General features: G+C 38.7%; 1 protein-coding gene across 2 annotated transcripts in view; it reads right to left on the reverse strand.

Annotated features, from left to right (window-relative positions):
- The window catches only part of aatf (apoptosis antagonizing transcription factor), a 125870-nt gene that overhangs the window by 88699 nt on the left and 15771 nt on the right, over nt 1-21400 (reverse strand). For both annotated transcript variants that reach the window (XM_048612566.1, XM_048612567.1), the window contains exon 4: nt 17861-17998. In XM_048612566.1, coding sequence (XP_048468523.1) covers nt 17861-17998 — 138 coding nt within the window. The remainder of the gene's footprint in view (nt 1-17860; nt 17999-21400) is intronic.

Raw genomic sequence — 21400 nt, forward strand, 5'->3', positions numbered from 1 at the left:
ATTTTCTGAAGAAGGGTCTAGGCCCGAAACGTCAGCCTTCCTGCTCCTCTGATGCTGCTTGGCCTGCTGTGTTCATCCAGCTCTACATCTTGTTATCTCACTTACCTTTATTGTTCAGTGCATTGAGTATAAGAGTTGGGAGGTCATGTTGTGGTTGTAGAGGACATTGGTTAGGCCACTTTGGAATACTGTGTTCAATTCTGATCACCCTGCTGTATGAAAGATGTTGTGAAACTTGAAAGGGTTCAGAAAAGATTTATAAAGATGTCGCCAGGGTTGGAGGGTTTCAGCTATAGGGAGAGGCTGAATAGGCTGGGGCTATTTTCGCTGGAGCGTCAGAGGTTGAGGGGTGACCTTATAGAAGTTTATAAAATCATGAGGAGCATGGATAGGTGAACAGCCAAGGATTTTTTCCCCAGGGCAGAGAAGTCCAAAACTAGAGGGCATAGGTTTAAGGTGAGAGGGGAAAAATTTAAAAAGGGAACTACGGGGCAACTTCTTTTACACAGATGGTGGTGCGTGTCTGGAATGAGTTGCCACAGGAAGTGGTGGAGGCTGGTACAATTACACCATTTAAAAGGCATCTGGAATATGACCTATCCCCTATCTGGACTGACCTATCCCCTTCCTAACTCCCTACCTACACTCACCTTTACTGGCTCCATCCCCGCCTCTTCGACCTGTTTGTTTCCTCTCCACCTATCCTCTCCTCTATCCCTCTTCTATCCGCCTCCCACTCTCTCCCTATTTATTTCAAAACCCCCTTCCCCTCCCCCTTTTCTGATGAAGGGTCTAGGCCTGAAACGTAAGCCTCTCTGCTCCTATGATGCTGCTTGGCCTGCTGTGTTCATCCAGCCCTGCACCTTGTTGTCTCGGATTCTCCAGCATCTGCAGTTCCTACTATCTCTGGAATATGAATAGGAAGGGTTTAGAAGGATACGGGCCAAATGCTGGCAAATGGGACTAGATTAATTTAGGATATTCAGTCAACATGGACAAGTTGGACTGAGAGGTCTGTTTCTGTGTTGTACCTCTCTATGACTCTATAACCTATAATTAAGTTAGGTTAAATAAACAGGAGTTGGGGAAAAGGAATTTACACTCCAATTAATTTCAATTTGGGCAAGAATCAAACCCAAATTCTCAATGTCATAGAACAAATGGTCTCACTGTGCCATCTACTAGGTTTCTTAAGGATGTAAAACTGTACTGAAAGGAATAGTTAACTGTCCCTTTCTTGCTTAAATCACAAAGAATGTCACATTTAAGACAAAAAACTTGCAGTTAAAATGCACCTTTCCTTTCCTCAAGGTGTCTTTCATTTTTTCAGGATACCTCAGGATTTCATCAACATGGTTCCCAACTGCATGTATAAAATTACATTAGTGGCACTGAAATAAAGGGCTAATTAATCTGAATGTAATGTGTTGGTTGAGAGTTGAATATTGGCCAGGTCACTGGAAAAATTCATTGCTCTTCTTCAAAAAATATCTTCCTGAATAGGAAAACAGAAGCACAGTTTAATGAGAAATTTGAAAAATAACCTGTACTAGAGTGACAGCCTAGATTTGAATGCTCCAACTCATGGAGCAGGGCTTCAACCAACAATCTTTTGTTTCAGAGATGAGAGTCCTACCAGTGATCCATGATGACACTTAGATTTAGAATAGTAATATGCAAAGTTTAAATATTGGAATGGTTACATAAAACTAAATAATAAACTTTAAATTTTGTGCTGAAATGTGTCAAGGCAACCAAATTTGCAGTTTAGCCTTGAACGCATATTTATTCAATGCCAGAAGTACATGTAATTTGTTGTCTGAGCAACATAAGCCAAAATAAAATCATGGCAAATGTAATTGCTTTGTAGTGACAACTGGTAGATTATTCCAGCAACACGAAGCCTTTGTACGTACAGCAGGTCAATGTGATACATTTCAGTACGTTGAAGTGAAAGGTTAGATTTACAAGGAAAATTTAACATCGCTTTTTAATTGGAATTGTTGAAAAACCTATCGGTTTATAATTGATAAAACAAAAGATGAGAGCAGCATACATAAATAATGACCCTAACTTCATCTAGCAGCTATACCTAATTAATTATTGCAGATACGAAACGGATCTATTGGATGACAAATGAATGGAACATCCTAAAGACGCCACCTCTGCAACATTCTTTTCCTATTTGAAAGCAACGTTACTGTCAGTCTAGGAACACAGTAAGCAAACAACTGTTTCCCTAACCATCCAATTTTAACTTAAAACGTCTCTCACCCTCCATATCTCCCCATTTTGTACTCTGTACACAATTCTTATTTGGCAAAGAGGAATTGGAAAAAGTTCAGACATTGTCAAATCATTAGGTATTTTACAAACAATTCGAAAACTGAATACTCTACATTTTGTATAACTGTGTCTCCCCCAACACCCCCTCTCCAAAAATTAAAAAAAAAATACTTGTGGCTGATTCATGCTGGGTTAATGTTCTACAAGTGATAATTCTTTCTAATACATGACCATTCTTCATGTGTCAGCCCATACAGTGCGGACTGTCAAGCTTTTAGACTTTAGAAAGCATTTGACTCGTCTGTCAGCTCATTATATATTATACTCATACTTACTATCAGCAATCAGGAACTCCAGCTGATATCTTCCCTCCGAGTAACAAGCTACAAGATTGCTGCACTGTACAAATTCATAACATAAAATGTTGTTTTTACTAACATTCTTTTAAATGGTCGTGTGTGGAACTATGCTAAAGTAATAAGAAAAAGCAGGTCAGTACAAAGGGACCACAATGGGATCCTCTGTAATTCTAATGTGATGATACTTTCCTTACTAGCTCATTTCCAAATCTCTCATCAGTTTTGTAATCATGATTTTCTGTATCATCAAATCCCCATTTTCCTGTCATAAAACTGCATTATCTCCTATTCTATATGTTGCTTTGGTATTCTATTCTATAATCCAATCCCTACTCTAGAAAGAGTGTCCTCTTGACCAGTTTTGTTTTTGGCATCCATAACTTTAAACTGGATAACAGGTGCTCAAATCCTAGGTGTAACACAAAGGATTTTACACCTATCCTCTGCCATTTACGAGTCCAGAGACAAAAGTCCAAATCCATAGCGAAATCAATTGCTGGGTGGTAGCTACTATATTGAATTTGACGTTACCTACAAACTTTGATACTTTGAACAATAGGCAGTTTGCCATGTCATTTATAAAAATATGTAAACATCAGCTCAACCACCAAATCCACAGGTGTTCCATGAACATATGGTTTTTACTACAATTCTTCTCACACATCTCAGGCCGTGCATCAATTCAGCCTTATATTGTACTAGATATCCCACAAGCATGTACCACATGAACCAGTTGTAAGTGAGATAGTAAGATAGTTAGTTCCCTTAATTCACTGCATCACTACTATGGATCAATATCAAAAGTGTTTTTATTGACAACATGTGCTCAGCACTTTGGGGCTTCTTGCTATATTAAAGGTGCTATATTGATAAAAATTGTTTTTGTAATTGTCCTCTAGATCTGTAATTTTCTCCCAGAAAAATCAAATAAACTGACTTGATATATCTGACCATTTTGAAGCCACCCAGCTCCCTAATCAGATCATGTCATTCCAGATGACCTATTGTGGTATTCCTCATGAGTTTGTAGTTATGAATTATCAAATGACCGAAAACAAGTAGTCACATATTTTCTATAGCAGTTTGGAACAAGCAAGAAAAAGACCTGACTTTAAACAAGATATCGAAACTGTTTTTTACCACTTTTAAACACTTTCAATTGTTTACAGATTAGTTATTTTGTTTTTCAGATGCCAATGTGTCAGCTACCCAAGCTTTGATTTTCAGAAAGCTTTTGTGGATCCCAGCTTGAAAACCTATAAACAATTCCCATAAGATGTTTCCAGTCAGCTTTTATTCCATCAATCTGCTCTGGATTGCATCCCAATTCCCAGAGATGGAATGACAACTTTATATGATCATTGTGCCACCCTGAATCAGTTAATTTCATCTGTTAAACATTACATTTATATGTGCCAAAAAAGCACCATCAGTTCTGATGAAATAGAGGAGATTCAGAAATGTGAGAGAACAATAATTCATGCATGTAAGAGGGAGCTGGTGATTAATGAATGCCTTTCCCTAGAAAAAAAAGACCTACATAACACACAACTACTGGTGCAGGACTTGCTCCATGCCGTACAACCACAATTCAGAAGAAATTATAATTAAGAATATGCATAAATTGAAATTTTATGATTATATAACTACCATGGACTGCTTTGGAATGGCACTGGGAAATAAAGATTTCTTTTAAACAACACCCCTCCTTCTTAGGTGACTGCAAATGAGAGATAGCAATCATAATATTTCAAGTGTGGCATAATGTACAGTTAAATTTTCACAAGTCTGATGTCACCAAAGGTATTTAAAAAGAAAACTTAAAGGAAAATATAATATCAATACTCATACAATAAGCGCAAAACACAAATCTGACTGCAGACTAATTTCTTGAACACAATAAATACACAATTTTGAAGATGGGTATTTTCAATCTCACCTGGATGCTGGTTAGAATACAAATCAAATCACATGGTTACTAGACTAAGAACTGAACATATTAATGACAACTCTTAACTAAAAATTTAAAAAACTATATTGACAGTGAGAATATCATTAGGTGACCAAATTATAAAAATTCCTCTAAAGCAATGACTTGAAGACAGATAGACAAGTGTTAACAGAAATAGTGATATGTGAAAACACAGTGTTAGGTTAACTGCACAGATAGACATATAATCTTTACATAAAGCGCAGATTGCAGAGAAGGCCCGAGATGCTGATGTATGCAGCAAAATCATGCTACAGAAATAACCTAGACTGGAATTAATACTGTAATTTTAAGGAGTTTTTTCCTGATTAGTCACCAGGATATTTTTCCACTTCACTGCACTGGGAAATACTGGTTTTAATCATCTCCCTGTTCAGAAACTATGGTGCCAGATGAGATCAAAGTACTTCTCATTGTGCAGAAAATTCCCTGCCTAATTTTCTGCCCCTAAAAGCCTTAGCTCACACAATGGAATGGTTTCACATGCAAACTGGATAGAAACTGGCAGAAAATGGTATAAATTTGCATATTTTAACAAATCTTCTTAGTAAGGCTCAAAGTTGGGTTATCCAGGTTTAGAACCCATTCCGCACCATCACTGAACACCATAATTGCATTTATAAAGTTTGCTGAAGGAGCATTACCTATTACAGTTGACTCCAGATAAATGCATACCTGATGCAAGCAAAATTCTGACCCAATCATAGAATTCCAATGTACGAAATCAACATCCATTCGGCCAACACACAGAATTCCTGATCTAAGCATGTAACATTCTCCAAACTATTTCAATTTTCATTGCTCAGCACACTGAATGTGGTCAATCCAGCAGTTGTCAGTCTCCTTCCGAATAGCACTACACATTCTAGGGTATTTGAATTTTATGTTTGATTCTGCTACAGCACAGGTCAAGATAAATAGTGTATTTTCCATAATGGATCACAGAAATGCTCATCAAGTTACAATTTGGACTAAAGCCAGCTATTTCGTGAAGCTGTTACAGAATTCAATTTGTTTGAAAAGAGAAAGCTTTTTATTTAAAAAACTGACATGACAATCATAGAATCCCTACAGTGTGGAAGCAGGCCATTCAGCCCATCAATTTTACACCAACCCTCTGAAGAGCATCCCACCCAGACCCACCCCCTACCCTATCCTATCCCTGCATTTCCCACCCTAGACACTATGGGCAATTTAGCAAAGCCAATCCACCTAACCTGCACATCTTTGGACTGTGGAAGGAAACCGGAACACCTGGAGGAAACCCACGCAGACACGGGAAGAAATGTGCAAACTCCGCACAGACAGTCGACTGCCTGGAGGATAGAGTGAATGCTCTTTAATGCTGTTTGTATTAATGTTCTAGTTGTTTTGTCAGAAGCAAGAGAAACTACTGTCAGTGAACAAAATTAGAAAATGGTGCGTTAAAAAATTCTTCAGAGTTGTGAAGAGACAGGCATTACTTCAATCTAGATGTCTCCAAGGCAAAGAAAGCCCTGATTCTAGATTCTAACAGGGAATAGATGAACTCAGTGCATTTAATTTAACACAACTGAAATTTCAATTTTACGCATTACATTCTTACATTGTAATGTTAATTGTTGTGTCTATTTTAAATAACTAAACTGAATTATTTAGGGGAATAAAAACAAATCTGTATCATCAAATCCAGACTGCATGCATTTGGAGCTGAGCAAAATGTAAGCTAAAACTGAGTGGATCCTGACCAAAAGGACATGTCAAACTAGATGGGCGAATATGGAAATTGTGCAGTTTATAAATTCAAGATCATTTTACCCTGCGGCTCCCTCCACAGTACAAAGCCAAATAAAATCATGCCTACCAGAATGCATATTTTACGCCACTTCAAAAGTCAATATTAAATGTTTAAAAAAAAAATTTATAAATTAACAAAACATGTCTATGGACATGTTACAGGAATAGGGTGGGGGGGGTGGTCTGGGTGAGTTGGTGTGGACTTGATTGGCCGAATGGCCTGCTTCCACACTAAGTATTCTATGATTCTATTCTATTGGATTTGTCATTCCACTGGAAAATCTCAGTGCACGTAATGGGATTTGAGTTTAAATGCATGATTTCTGTACCAAAGGTACAATCAAGCTTATTTAATTCAGACTGAATCTGTTAGCATTGCTCTGACAGTTCTCAAAAAAAAAATGCACAAAGTAAGATGACGGGTGAAGTGAGGAAATATTTTGTCAGTTTTCTACAAACAGATTTTAGCACTTCAACAAAGAAAAGCATAGCTAAACCAATGACCACAGTAAACTTGCGTTGAAATTCAAAAACTAGACTTAAAAAGTACATTCTGGCTTATTTGAGAAGTCAAAAATAAACAACGCTTGAGCACAAAATTAATTTAATAAAAGGTAGATCGTTTTTTTTTCCTTCAAATTGTTTGACTTCTCTCCGTCCCTAAAGTGCAACTGGAAAGTGTACACAATAGATTGAAATCTGCCTTGCCCTGTTTCTGTTGGACAAATACTGATGTGGAGGTGCCAGTGTTGGTCTGGGGAGGACAAGACAGAATCCAACAGGTTTATTTGAAATCACAAGCTTTCGGACCGCTGTTCCTTCATCAGGTGAACTGGAGGGAAGCACACAGGCTCAGAATTTATAGATGAAGAGACCAAAAGATAGTACAAATAGTGTGAGAGGAGTGTCAACAGCTGAACAGCAAGTGAAGGGATGACCTATGAATCGATTAATTGGGGCAGAGAGATAATTACAAAAAATTTAAAATAAGATGGTGCTGGAGACAAACCAAACGACTGGAATAACATGATAGGTACAAGAGTCACATGCCGAGGGTCCAACAAAAGTAATAAGTAATCCAAAACTGTAAAAACTAACTAAGGTAGAGAGATCATACGTTATCAAGGTGATGGTGTCAAAACAGAACAGTAAGGAAGAATTTACAAATACGGAACAGTCTGGTGAGATTACATGTAACGCAACATGAAAACCCAAGATCACTGTTGAGGCCATCTTCATGGGTACGGAACTTGGCCATCAGTTTCTGCTCAGCGATTCTGCGTTGCTGTGTATCTTGAAGGCCGCCTTGGAGGACGCTTACCCGAAGATCAGAGACTGAATGTCCTTGACTGCTGAAGTGGTCCTCAACTGAGAGGGAACATTCCTGTCTGGCGATTGTTGCACAACGTCCATTCAACTGTTGCCATAGCACCTGCATAACTCAGGGCATTCTTGCCTGCAGTGTATGATATAGACAACATTGGCCGAGTCACATTAGTACCTGCCATGTATGCTTCCACGTGATGATGGTATCCAAGTCGATGATCTGACATGTCTTGCAGAGGTTGCTATGGCAGGGTTGCGTGGTGGTGTGGTTGATGTTGTCCTAAAGGCCGAGTTCTTTGCTGCAAACAACGGTCTGTTTGAGGGCGTGTTCTCCAAGGCTGTCTTTGAGATACACAACACAAAACCGCCAAGTAGAAACTGATAGCCAAGTTCCGTATCCACAAAGATGGCCTCAACCGAGATCTTAGGTTCATTCGCACTAAATGTAACCCCACCACACTTCACTCATGCCATGTGTATTATCTTTTGATCTCTCCGCCTACACCTTCCCTCCACTTCACCTGATGAAGCAGCAGCGCTCCAAAAGCTTGTGATTTCAAATTAACCTGTTGGATTATAACTTAGTTCGGTACTTGTCCAAGGTCAGAAGTCATACAACACTACGTTCAAGGAAACAAACTATTATTATGAACTAAAACTGGCTGTCGGTGGAATAGAAGAAAATAAAAGGAGTAGGCCATTGTGTCCTTCAAGACTATTCTACCATTTAATAAGATATAATCATAAAAAGAAATACGTAGGAAATAGGAGGAGTAAATCATTTGGCCTCTTAAGCCTGCCCACCATTCAACAAGATCTTGGCTGATACACCCCAGGCCACCTCCTTGACAACTTACGGTAGCCCTCCGCTCCAAATGTTTCAAAAATCTCTCTCATTTTAAAATACTTTCAGCGTTCTAGCCATGATAGGGTTAGGCAATGATCTAGCCTCCACAAGTCTCTGGTAGGGAATTCTAGATATTCACTACCTGTTGGGAGAAGAAATCCCTTCACATTTCAGTTTTAAATTAGCATTCCTTTATTCTGAAAGTATGTCCATTAGTTCTAGATTCCTCTACCACTGGTGGATACATCTTAACATCTACTTGTCAAGCTTCTCAGAATCTTGTATGTTTCAATAAGATCACCCCTCATTTCTATAAACTCTACAAATAAAGGTCAAACCTACTTAGCTTTATTGATGAATGAACTCTATTATCCCAGGAATTAGCCGAACTAATCTCTTTAGAACAGCTTCCGATGCCAATATATCCTTTATAAATACAGGGACCAAAACTGTAGGTGCAGCCTCTCCAACAGTTGTAACAAGGCTTTCCTATTTTTAAAACTCTATCCACTAAGCAATAAAGCCAAAATTCCAAGGGCCTTTGTAATTACTTGCTGCACCTACATGTTAACATTTTGTGTTTCATGCACAGGAACATCCAGATCTCTCTGTGCTGCACTTCATTGGGAGTCTCTCCATTTAAATAATAAATTGTCTGCATTTTCATTCTTTCTGCCAAGGTGCATGACCCCACACTTGACTGCATTAAACACCATCTACCATGTTTTCACCCTCTCACTCAATTTATATTCTCTTGCAACTTCCTTAAGTACGAATCACAACACACCCTTCCACATACTTTTACATCAGCACCAATTATGACTTCTGTTGGACAGTGGTAGTGTCCCTACTTCTGAACCAGGAGGCCTTCATTCAAATCTCACCTGCTCCAGAGGTGTGCATCAACATCGCTGAACAGGCTGATTAGAAAATATCTATCACCAGCAAATTTGAATACACTGTCTCCGCTTCCAAGTCATCAACATGATTCTATGATATATGAGTAAACAATTGAGGTTCTAGGGCTGATACCAATGTTATTCCACTGATTACATCTTTCAAACCTGAGAAAGACCTGTTATTACAGACATAGCAGGAACTGCAGATGCTGGAGAATCTGAGATAACAAGGTGCAGAGCTGGATGAACACAGCAGGCCAAGCAGCATCAGAGGAGCAGGAAGGCTGACGTTTTGGGCCTAGACCCTTCATCAGAAATGGGGGAGGGGAAGGGGGTTCTGAAATAAATAGGGAGAGAGGGGGAGGCGGATAGAAGATGGATAGAGGAGAAGATAGGTGGAGAGGAGACAGACAGGTCAAAGAGGCAGGGATGGAGCCAGTAGAGGTGAATGTAGGTGGGGAGGTAGGAAGGGGATAGGTCAATCCAGGGAGGACGGACAGGTCAAGGGGGCGGGATGAGATTAGTAGGTAGGAGATGGGGGTGGGGCTTGGGGGTGGGAGGAGGGAATAGGTGGGAGGAAGCACAGGTTAGGGAGGCAGGGACGAGCTGGGCTAGTTTTGGGATGCGGTAGGGGGAGGGGAGATTTTGAAGCTTGTGAAGTCCACATTGATACCATTGGGCTGCAGGGCTCCCAAGCGGAATACGAGTTGCTGTTCCTGCAACCTTCGGGTAGCATCGTTGTGGCGCTGCAGGAGGCCCAGGATGGACATGTCGTCTGAGGAATGGGAGGAGGAGTTGAAATGGTTCGCGACTGGGAGGTGCAGTTGTTTAGCGCAATGAATGTTGTTTTCACAGAAAAATCTAACAGCTTAGTCAAACACAGTTTTCTTTTCGTAAGCCATTATGGCTCTGTCTGATTACGTTGTAATTCAAAGTATTTTGCTATAAGTGCCTTAATTATAGGTTCTGGAACCTTCCCTACAATAGCTGTCAAGTGGCCTGGCCTATTGTTTCTTGCTTTCTACCTCACTCCTACCTTGAATAAAGACGTTACATTTGCTATTCTCCAAATCTCTTGGATGTTTCCAAAATTCCTGATATTCTGGATGATTGTAAATTATTCATCTACCTGTATCACCACTTCCCTTTAGACATTGGGATGCAGGCCAACCAGTCCTGGAGACTTGTCATTCTTTAGGTTTGTTCTACTAGCACATTCTCCCTGATATTGGAGATTGTTTTAAGTTCATCCTTCCTTATCATCTCTTTTCAACTATGTTTAAGTTTTCTACTGTGAAGACAAACAATATCTGTGCAAAACCTCCACTATTTATTTGTTTTGATTATTAATCCCCTAGTCCTCTGTACAGGATCAAAACTAGCTTTAGTTACTCTTTTTCAAATACTTGTAGAGACTCTTACTATCTGTTTTTATACCATTAGCTAGCTTTTTCTCCAACTTGGTTTTGCCTCTATTACCTTTTCGGTCATTCTTTGCTTGCTCTTAAAAATCAGCTCAATCTTCTGACCAACCAGTAATCCATGCAGATTTGTATTGTTTCTTTCAAATTAACAGTATCCTTAACTTTCTTATTATACTGCTGATAATGTATCGTTTTCAAAGTCTTTACTCACTGGAATAAATCTTTACTGAGAGTTATTTAATATCTCCTTAAAAATCTGTCACTACAACTCCACCTTTTACCTCAGCCAGTTCTGTCATCATATCCTCACAGTTACATTTATTTAAAACACCACTTATAAACCCACACTTATCCCTTTCAAACTTAATACTGAATTCTATCACGCTGGTGATCAAAATCACGTACACATTCCTTTACTGAAGTTATTAATTCATTCAGTCTCATTGCACATAACTAAGTTTAGGATAACTTGTTCCTTGGTTGGCTCTAGAACCTATTATCCTAAAGAAATTGTCCTGAAGATACTCTATGAACACATTTTCTAAACTAACTTTGCTATTCTGATTCTCCCAGTCTACATGTTGATTAAAGTAACCCATGATTATTGCAGTATATTTCTTACATTCACCATATTATTTCTTGCTGTATGTTCTGTACTATGCAACCAATGTTAGGTGCCCTAAAAACTACTCCCACACAGAAGTAGTTTATTTCCTTTCCTCTCCAGGTATTTCTGCTATGATGCATGTTTCATTAACGTGAATTGGCTATAAAGCGATTGATGAACAGTGGACACCGTTTGGATAACGCAAACTTTCTGCTGTACAGGTATAGTGATTTTCTGTAGCAATCTTCCTATAATGTGATTTTTTATAGTGTGAGGTCACACATGAATGCAACTATTGCATTATAAGAAAAATACCTGTATCTTATTTCTACCCAAACTGATTCTACATCTTGAACATTCAAGTCAAGGTAATTTCTCAGTACAGAACTAATGCCATCCTTAAATACAGAGAAACCCTGTCACTTTTCCTAGCTTTCTGTCATGCTGATAAGTCAAATATCCTCCTATATTCAGGTTCCAGCCCTTGGTCACCTTACAGCCATTTCTCTGTAATACCCATCTGGTCGTACGTATTTATCTCCATCTGTACTGACAATTCACTCCTTTTGTAACAAATTCTGCATACATTCAGATACAGGGTCTTATATTTTGTTTAATTAATACTTTCACTGGTCTCTGGCCTTATATGCTCATGCAGTCTTGCATATGTTCTGGCCCCTCCTTTTAAAGTCTGATAATCATTACCCAAAATGTTGCCCTGCTCCAACACTTTGTTTCCCTTTACTTTACCATATCTCCCTTCACTTGATCACTTTTTCCACTACTTAGTTTATTTTAAAGCACTCTTTACTGCCATAGCAGTATGAATCATCAGAAAACTGGTTTCCCGGCACAGTTTAGATGTCAGCCATATCAATGATGCAGCACCCTTTTTTCCCCAGTATTGGCACCAGTACCCAAGAAATCTAAACCAAATCTCCTCATACCAATGTCTGAGCCATACATTTTAATCTCTCAAATCATATTCATCTATGTCTATTTTCTTATAGCCTAGGTAATGATCCAGAGATTTCCTTTGAGGTTTTGCCTTATGTTTAGCATTAGCTGCTCATACTCCATCAGCAGAATCTTTCCTAACTTACATCCACAGTTGACTTTTGTACTCAGTGTACATGTCTATCCCTTTTTGGGTAGGATTTGGAGACATTAAACATCAACTTCTTATTGCTAACATCAATAGTAACCAGAAATTCAAAACAGATAACATCTTTGTTTATTTAATAAATAAATTTGATTAAATTTAAAAGATTCTGAAAACATTATATAAATCATGATAGGAAAATCAATATGTACGGCAGTTGTAAAAATTCAAAAGTGCCAAGTTCAATTCACAGTCTGAGTAAATCTCAGCCAGGATAGTAGTGAAGAAATCTCAAAATGCTTTGGTATCGTGGATTGCGACAGAAAAGACAAATCAGTCAGGATCCCATGCTTTAGATGACTATTCTATGGTAAAACTATGCATGTTTAAATATTAGGCGAAGACAGAATCAGGGTCCACTAGAATGCCTCCATCTATTGAAACATTTACAATGTTCACTATTTAGTCTCATTCAAAGATAACACTTGGCTGAGGTAGCAGAGCATAACCACCATCCATTGAGTCATATACCAGACAGTCAGCACTTGGACAGGAGCAGTAAAATTTGGTAGGGAGAACACATGGTGCATTTTTGGGCACTGAGCAAGAATGATACCAGAAGAAATTTTAGAGAGAAACAGATCATCAAATGTGCCAAAGATAAAGAAGTTTTTTTTTTAACCTATATCAGGAAATAAAACAGAGAAGCATTATTTTTGTTGGGAGTCCAAATCATTGACAGTTGAACGATAGACACGACATTGAGATCATCATTTCTGAGTCAATAGTGATGAGTTTCTTTAAGTAGATGTGATATAATTTTGAAATGGCCCCCCATGTAACTTAGGTAGTAAAGCCAAGTAACACGGGTATCAATCAAGGAAACTGTCTCGATCCACTTGAATTTGCACCATATACAGCATAACCACAGGTCCAAGCTGAGGATGTGTTTTAAAAGTATCATTGAGATCTATACAAACACATTATTATTATTGCAGAGGAAAAGCTTAAGTCTATGTCTCCTCGTGTCTAAAAACTGCCCATCTGGGATGCACAGTTCTATACATTTATCCAAGCGTATCCAAGACCTTTAATGCTAACCTCAGTACACTCCATCAACGACCTTAACATAGTCACTGCCTCCAACAATGCCACCCCATGACTTCAATTTTAACCATCTACATGGCACACTGTAGTAACTTGCCGAGGCTTTTTTGTCAGCACTTTGCAAAGGCATAATCTTTACAGCCAAAAAGAACAAGGGCAGCAGGCACGTGGGAACACTACCTGCAAGAACCCCCTACATTCTATCCTGACTTGAAAATATGATACGATTCCATCATAGCCATTGGCTCAATATTCTGAGATTTCCACCCTAATAGCGCTCTAACTATACATAATTCAATTCAAGGTGGCAGTTCATCAACACCTCCGCACGGGTAAATAAGGATGGACAATAAGAATCACCCACACCAGTAACAACATATCCCATGAACAAATTTTTAAAAACACATTGCTACACTCCACAGATACTGTGATTAATACAATCACAGCCAGGCAAGAAAATTGACAATTTCAGACACAACAAACATTGCTCAAGACCAGTCATAGTATGATTCCACTAAGCTCTAAAGCATATAACATTCTCCATTTTGAGAGCCTAGAATTCTTCTTGAACATGATAATCTGGATGACTTAACAGTGCTTAGAGACAACCTCTTGGTTTCATCAGCAGTACAGCTGAAAGCATGTATAGAACAACCTAGAACAAATTCATGATAACATGTTGAGTGACTTGTGTAAAGCCCCTCTTAGGTTAAATAGTGCACCACAGTACTACGTAATTTACTCTTGTGTCCTCATAACTGTAAACCTATATCACAGAATCAAAACTTTTTGGATTTATCTAGACTGATTCTGAATATTGCGTTGTGCACAAACACAAGGCCAGTTTAAACAGGAAAACACAATTTGAAAAATGAGTCATAAAGACATACAGAAAGGCAATAAAGATGGCCCCAGGTGTAAAATAGGCCGGTTCATAGCATGTCAAATGATATTGTTACAGAAATGGCTTTTCATATCACCATTTGGCAATTTAGTCACTAAGCTGTCAATTATACAGCAACAGTTTACCTCACAATACACACTCAGTTGCAGTGCATGCTGTTTTTTATTATTGGACACAGTTGACTAATTTGACGAGTCAAAGCACCAACTGCTTATTCTGCCATACCTCTGTAATGATATTGCATTCCTGACCGGTAATGAAACATGGCACTTTCCACAGCTTGTAATGTAACTCATTAAATAAGTTAACAACATGCATTTTACAAACAAGGTCAAATAATTATTAAGCAGTTTGACCCTTCCAATCACCTTTATTCAATATAATAAGTATATAACTCAAAATGTCAAGCTTCAAAAGTTCTACTTTTACATTTAACAAATATATTGTAAAACTCAAACACAGAATCACTGTTCTGCTCCATCATGGGGCTGTGATGAAGTTATATCAACTCAAAAAGAATTGGCACAAGTGAAAATATGAAGTATATTTACTTTGAAAAGTAGTACAGCACAGTGCATAGTAAATGTGGTTTACAAGAGTATTCAGAACCTTTCAGAAGTTAGTGTTTGTTTGGCAGCTTTACTGTATACACAATCTGCTTAATGCTTTGAGAAATAATGGCCTATGAAGTCCATGCCAGCTCTCTGTAAATCATTCAAACCAGTCTGGATTCCTTGCTCTATCCCGGAAGCCCTGCAACTTTAAGTGCTCAGTACACTCTGTCGCTATACTAACTGTCATCATAGGCACAGGTTACACATTATGACCACTTGCTGAGTGAAAAAGTTCTTCCTCATCCTCTCATTTCTTGCCCAAAACGTTAAACTGTATCCCTGCAGTCCTTGTACAATCTGCTAGTGAAAACAATTTCTTTGTCTACCCCTTCTAAGCTTGCAATAATCTTATCCTCTTTCATATCTCCCTCAAATTCCTTTGCTCCAAGGGAAAAAGTAAAACACCTCACCTTCTCCAACATAACCTTCTATCTCAAACACTTCACACCTGGAATCATTCTCACAAACATCCTCTGCATCCTCACATTCTTCCTGAAATGTGGTGTCAGAACTGGACATAATGTTCTAGTTGTGACCCAAACAAAGTATCATATGGGATCAGCATAACCTCCCCACTTTTGCCCATAAAAAAATATTGGAATGCTATTGGTGTCCTCTATTGTGAAGATTAATGCAAAGTATTTATTCAACTACTCTACAATTTCCTGATTCCGTATTATTATTTTCTCAACCTCATTCTCGAAGGGATTTATTTTCACTTGGGCCTTGTTTTTAAAAATGTATTTGAAGAAATATTACTGTTTGTTTTGATATTACTTACTGGCTTAGCTCAGTTTATTTTGTCTCTCTATTATTTTCTGGTCATCTTCTGTTGACTTTTAAAACTTTCCCAATCCTCTAGTTTGCCAGTAATCTTTGTCATGTTGTATGATTGTTCTTTCAATTTGCTGGTATCCTTAACTCCTTTGGTTAACCACAGTTGGCTCGTCACCTTCCTAGAATCCTGATTCTTCACTGGATATATCTTTGCTGTGAGCCATGAACTATTTTCTTAAACATCTGCCATTGTTCTTCACACTCTTCTCTGTTAAACTGATTTACCAATCCACTCCAGCTAACACTGGCCTCATCTCCATGTAATTACTCTTATTTAAGTTTAGCAGAGTTGTTTCTGACACAGGTTTTTCTCGTTAATACTGAATGATAAATTTTACAATGTCACTATTCTCCAGGGGATACTTTACTTTGTGATCACCTATTAACCAGCCTCATCACACATTACCAGATCTAAAACAGCCTGATCCATGGTTGGATCCACAACATATTGTTCTAAGAGACTGTCCCAAATACACTGATTTCATCCTCATGGCTACCTCTGCCAATTTGATTTTCCTAACCAACACAAAGATTAATGTCACCCATGACTAATGCACTGCCATTTTTTTTTTAAAAACGTGCCTTCATTATCACCTGATTAATGCTCTGTCCTACAGAACAGCTATTGTCAGGGAGCCCATAGGCCCTTCCCACCAGTGGTTTCATCCCCTCATTATTTGTTACTTCCAGCCATATGGATCCGACTTCATCAAATCAGATGAAAATCTTTTCTTGCTACCATTTTTATTCCACCTCTTTATGCTTGAATATTCTGTCCCTTCTTGCCCCACTCTGGCTATCATTACCTAAATTTTTGCCCTGCAAGGCAGCTATACCCTTTTGCTTTGCCAGCCTAAATATCCTTCTTTCCGAGGTCTCTGCCAGAACAAACCGAACAGGCAGCAGACCAAGAACCATTTCAACTGCTGCAGGGACTGAACCTATGCCATTGGCAATATGAAGCACTATGCTCCTAGCAATTGAGCTTCCCTGTCCTGATGATTATTGACCAGCCTTAGTCAGTAATAACATCCTTAAACCTTTTCTTGAATAAGGATACCACATTTGTCACTCTTCCAATTCTCTAGCATGTCACCCATATCTAGGGACAACTGAAAGATATCAGAAAGCACTGTCACTATCTCCACTTCCGGGAGCCATTTGGACCTGGATTTGATTTGCAAAAATTAATTATTTATTTCTAATACTATTTAATCAAAATCACTATACTACCTATAATCATCGATTTTTTTTTTTTAAACACCTTTACATACTGCGTCCCTTAGTATGAGGGCAAACCAGGTTCTTTCACTTTGCTTCTCTCATGAACCTTTAGTGGCCTTCTATTAGATCTATAATTTGTTTTCTTAGCTGTGGAAGATGTCTAACACAGACAGGAGTGTATGAAATATGAAGAGGTGTCCTATTAGAAAACGTACCTTAAACAAGACTTCAGTTATAACATCAGAATTGATCAGCAAAAGATTTGGCATTCCATAAAAAAGATGAACTGCTGCAACACAACAAAGACCACATTGATGCAAAGGCAAGCAACAGCAGAAGAAAGGAAGATGCAGTGCAAACAATTATTTCCAGCCTGGTTGTAGATTTTAATTGAAAAGTCTGCAGCAGGAACCTAAAAATGTCTCTGGCCATTTTACTTACCAGCAAACCTCCATTGAGTATTGGAATCAACATCATCAAGTAATGAAATTTTTGCCTGTGAGTTGTCAAACATGAAAATGATTATCAACATAAAATATACAAATAAATACAACTTACTGTCATTCAAAGCAGTTGAAAATTCTGGTCCACCTTCCTTTTTGAAAGTAGGTAAGGAATTTGGCTGTGGAAGCTGATTGGCAGTCACAACAGCTTTCTGTAGTCGGATTCGCCCTTCAAGTATTTGATCCCACAATGCTTCAAAAGAGAGGATACAGATTATTTGAGATCCTCCTACTTTCACTTGGTAAATATTTAAGCAACCAATAGGTGCATGCAAAACTAATGAGTTATTACTGATGGGGAAAAATAATTAAAGGGTGGACAACAATAATTTCAAATTGTTGACTTCAACTGTATAACTCCAAAATATCTACTAAGTTATTGTAACCCAACTTATTTTGTGTTACGCAGCCAAGCAAGTTTAGAGGTACTTATATTAACATGCCCTATAAATACTTAATGAGTGGCACAGTGGCTAGCACTGCTGCCTCACAGCGCCAGGGACCTGGGTTTGATTCCACCCTCGGGTCACTGTCTGTGTGGAGTTTGCACATTCTCCCCGTGTCAGTGTGGGTTTCCTCCAGGTGTCCCGGTTTCCTCCCACAAAGATGTGCAGGCTAGGTGGATTTGGCCATGCTAAATTGCCCATAGTGTTCATGGACGCGTAGATTAGGTGGGTTATTGTGTGATGGGCCTGGTTTGAGATGCTCCGAGAGTTGGTGTGGACAGTGTTGGGCCGAAGGGCCTGTTTCCATACTGTAGGAATTCAATGGTTCTGTGATCTCAGAGCACATTCTTTATCCCAGCCTAAATTGTAATTTGAGTGAGCCATCCCATTGTTCAGCAAGGAAGGAATTGGTTCAATTCTGTGGCCCAAGAAGAGTGAGTGGAATCCTCAGCTAGGCCTGGAAAGTGGGGTACCATCGACAGAATTCATCTTGCTAGTTTAACTGGAAATCCACTTCTGTGCTGTGCCTTCAACGGGGAATTCAAAACCTGTACAATCACTTGGCGTGTTCATACATCTCTTTAGTCTCTCAGACTGAAGGACTTTAATGGTAGCACAGGGCCTAAACCAGGAAGTGTCAACTGGATTATTACATTCAAGGCAAGATCATATCCAGAAAGCAAAATAAAAACAGAAAAAGGAAGAAAGGATTAAGAAAGAGAGATAAAATCTGACTGTTTAGCATTAATAATATGTATGCACAGACATATTGCTTTTGATTATTTAGCAGTATTGAGAGTGCTCAATTATTGGGAGATGTTGTTTTAGAAGGACAGAAAAATTAGACTATTTTAAAGAACGGTTAGTTTCCTGCTAACATGTTAATTGGTCTATTTAAAAGTGACAAATTAGATTTACCATTACAAGAACACTGTGAGAGCTTCTACAATGCCAAAACCATACAAATATTTTGGCTTTGGTATCTTGCATTCTTATAAAATTGTTCAACTCTTATTAAGAAAGGATTACACCAATTCAGCTATACCTCTAAACGTGACAAAAAATATGCATCGGATTTTATACACTGGATAGATTTGTGCTACCTATGTTGACAACATGAATCAGGAACAGACCTATCTTGGTCTAAAAGGGCACTGTAGATCCAATCTTCACTTGAGGGAGGCAGGATTGAGTCAGGCCTCTCAAAATCAGAAGCAGATTTCTTCTTCTTTTGAGAGTGGGAATGCAAGGGAGCAGCAAGTGCTTAGGCAAACTTGTTAGAAGTCCTACCTCGGTCCTCGCCCTCAAGTCATCAGACCTTTCATCCCTCCAGCCAACCCATGTCCCCAACTCACCCCATGACAATGCAAGAACCCAACATCCCTCCCACGCCCCTTTTACCCCTTCCATAGCCACTCATTTACTATCCAACATAGACATGCCTCAGGAGCTTTGTGAACACATGATTTAAAAAAAAATTAACTAGCTATCTAACACAGCACTTACATTAAAAATATTTCCCTTCATGAAACCCAGCTAAAACGGAGTTTGTTTAGAGTCTGTTTGAACTCAGCACCAGGTTGTACATGGACCTACTCAGTTCGGCTTACCTATTTGCATATATCAAGACCTGCCCCCTTTCTCTTGCTTGTGGGAGATGGTGACATGTGGGAATATCATTGGACTAGTAATCCCAGAACCCTGGATTAATATTCTGGGAACATGATATTGAATACCACCTTGGCAGATGGTGAGATTTGAATTCAATATAACAAAGAATTCTGGAATAAAAAAAGCTTTCCTGACTGACAATCATTTAGCCTCTGTTGATTGTTGTAAAAACTAACATCCTTTTGGGAAGGAAATCAGGTGTCCTGACCTACTCCGGCCCACGTGACTCCAGATCCACATCAATGTAGTTGACTCTTAAATGCTCTCTGAGCAATAAATATTGGCCCAGCCAGTGACACCCACATCCTGCACGTGGTACAGTGGTTAGCACTGCTGCCTCACAATCCCAGAGGCCCAGGTTTGATTCCAGCCTCAGGCGACTGTCTGTGTGGAGTTTGCACATTCTCCCCGTGTCTGCGTGGGTTTCCTCCAGGTGCTCCGGTTTCCTCCCACAGTCCAAAGATACGCAGACTAGGTGGATTGGCCATGCTAAATTGCCCATTTTGTTCAGGGATGTGTAGATTAGGTGGGTTATAGGGGGAATGGGTCTGGGTGGGATGCTCTGAGGGTCGGTATGGACTTGTTGGGCCGAAGGGCCTGTTTCCACACCGTCGGGAATCTATGGATGACAAAAAAAAATTGGATATACTGGAATGTGTGGACTACTGCGTATGGGTTCTGCCTGCCATTTTTAGCTGTTTGTAGAGTCTTCATACCTCCTTGAAAATCCAGCCCACTTTTTAGTTACTTTTAACAATTAAAGGACAAACTTATAAAATGTGGGATATTATAGATGTAGCTGTGAGCTCTATTAAGGTTTCCAAAATGTATTTACCATTAAACATTGGATTTACACAAGTCAATTGATCTTAAGTATACATTTGTGAGTTCATTAACTGACAGACTTCAGATATCCTGACTGTAGAATTCTTCTTGCATTTCTGGGAAGTTCTTTATCCTCCTTTACCATAAAAAGGTTGAATGCTAAAGATAGAAAATGTGCACATTTATGTTACCAAGTAAGATAATCCTACTTCAAAAATATGACTGTGGATGAGTCAAAATGGCAACAGAAAAAGACAAAAATACAAACTCAACAGGTGAGAAATAGTTAAGAGAATCACTTTGCAATTGTACTCCAAGAGTAGGGCTTATAAATCAAATCTTACAGAAGAGCAAAGGAGGCAATTTTCAATAATTCTATTTTGTCACTCATGGAAAAGCAAAACTGCCCAAAGTCTGCTAATGTCAGACACAGTTCAATAAGAGGCTCATCACAAGCAATTCCTATAGGGAAATAAAACATAAAATGGGGTTTACCCGAATATGGGGAAACACAATTACTAAATTTCATGTAGAAGAATAACTAACTTAGTTAACATTCATATGGGGAGTGCAACAAGATAAAGAAAGTTATCTGGAGTGTTGTTTAAAAAAAAAGACATTCTGTCAAAGTTTTTCACTTTGCACTCATCAGG

The sequence above is a fragment of the Rhincodon typus genome, chromosome 26 (assembly GCF_021869965.1).
Source record: "Rhincodon typus isolate 14 chromosome 26, sRhiTyp1.1, whole genome shotgun sequence".
Taxonomy (NCBI): domain Eukaryota; kingdom Metazoa; phylum Chordata; class Chondrichthyes; order Orectolobiformes; family Rhincodontidae; genus Rhincodon; species Rhincodon typus.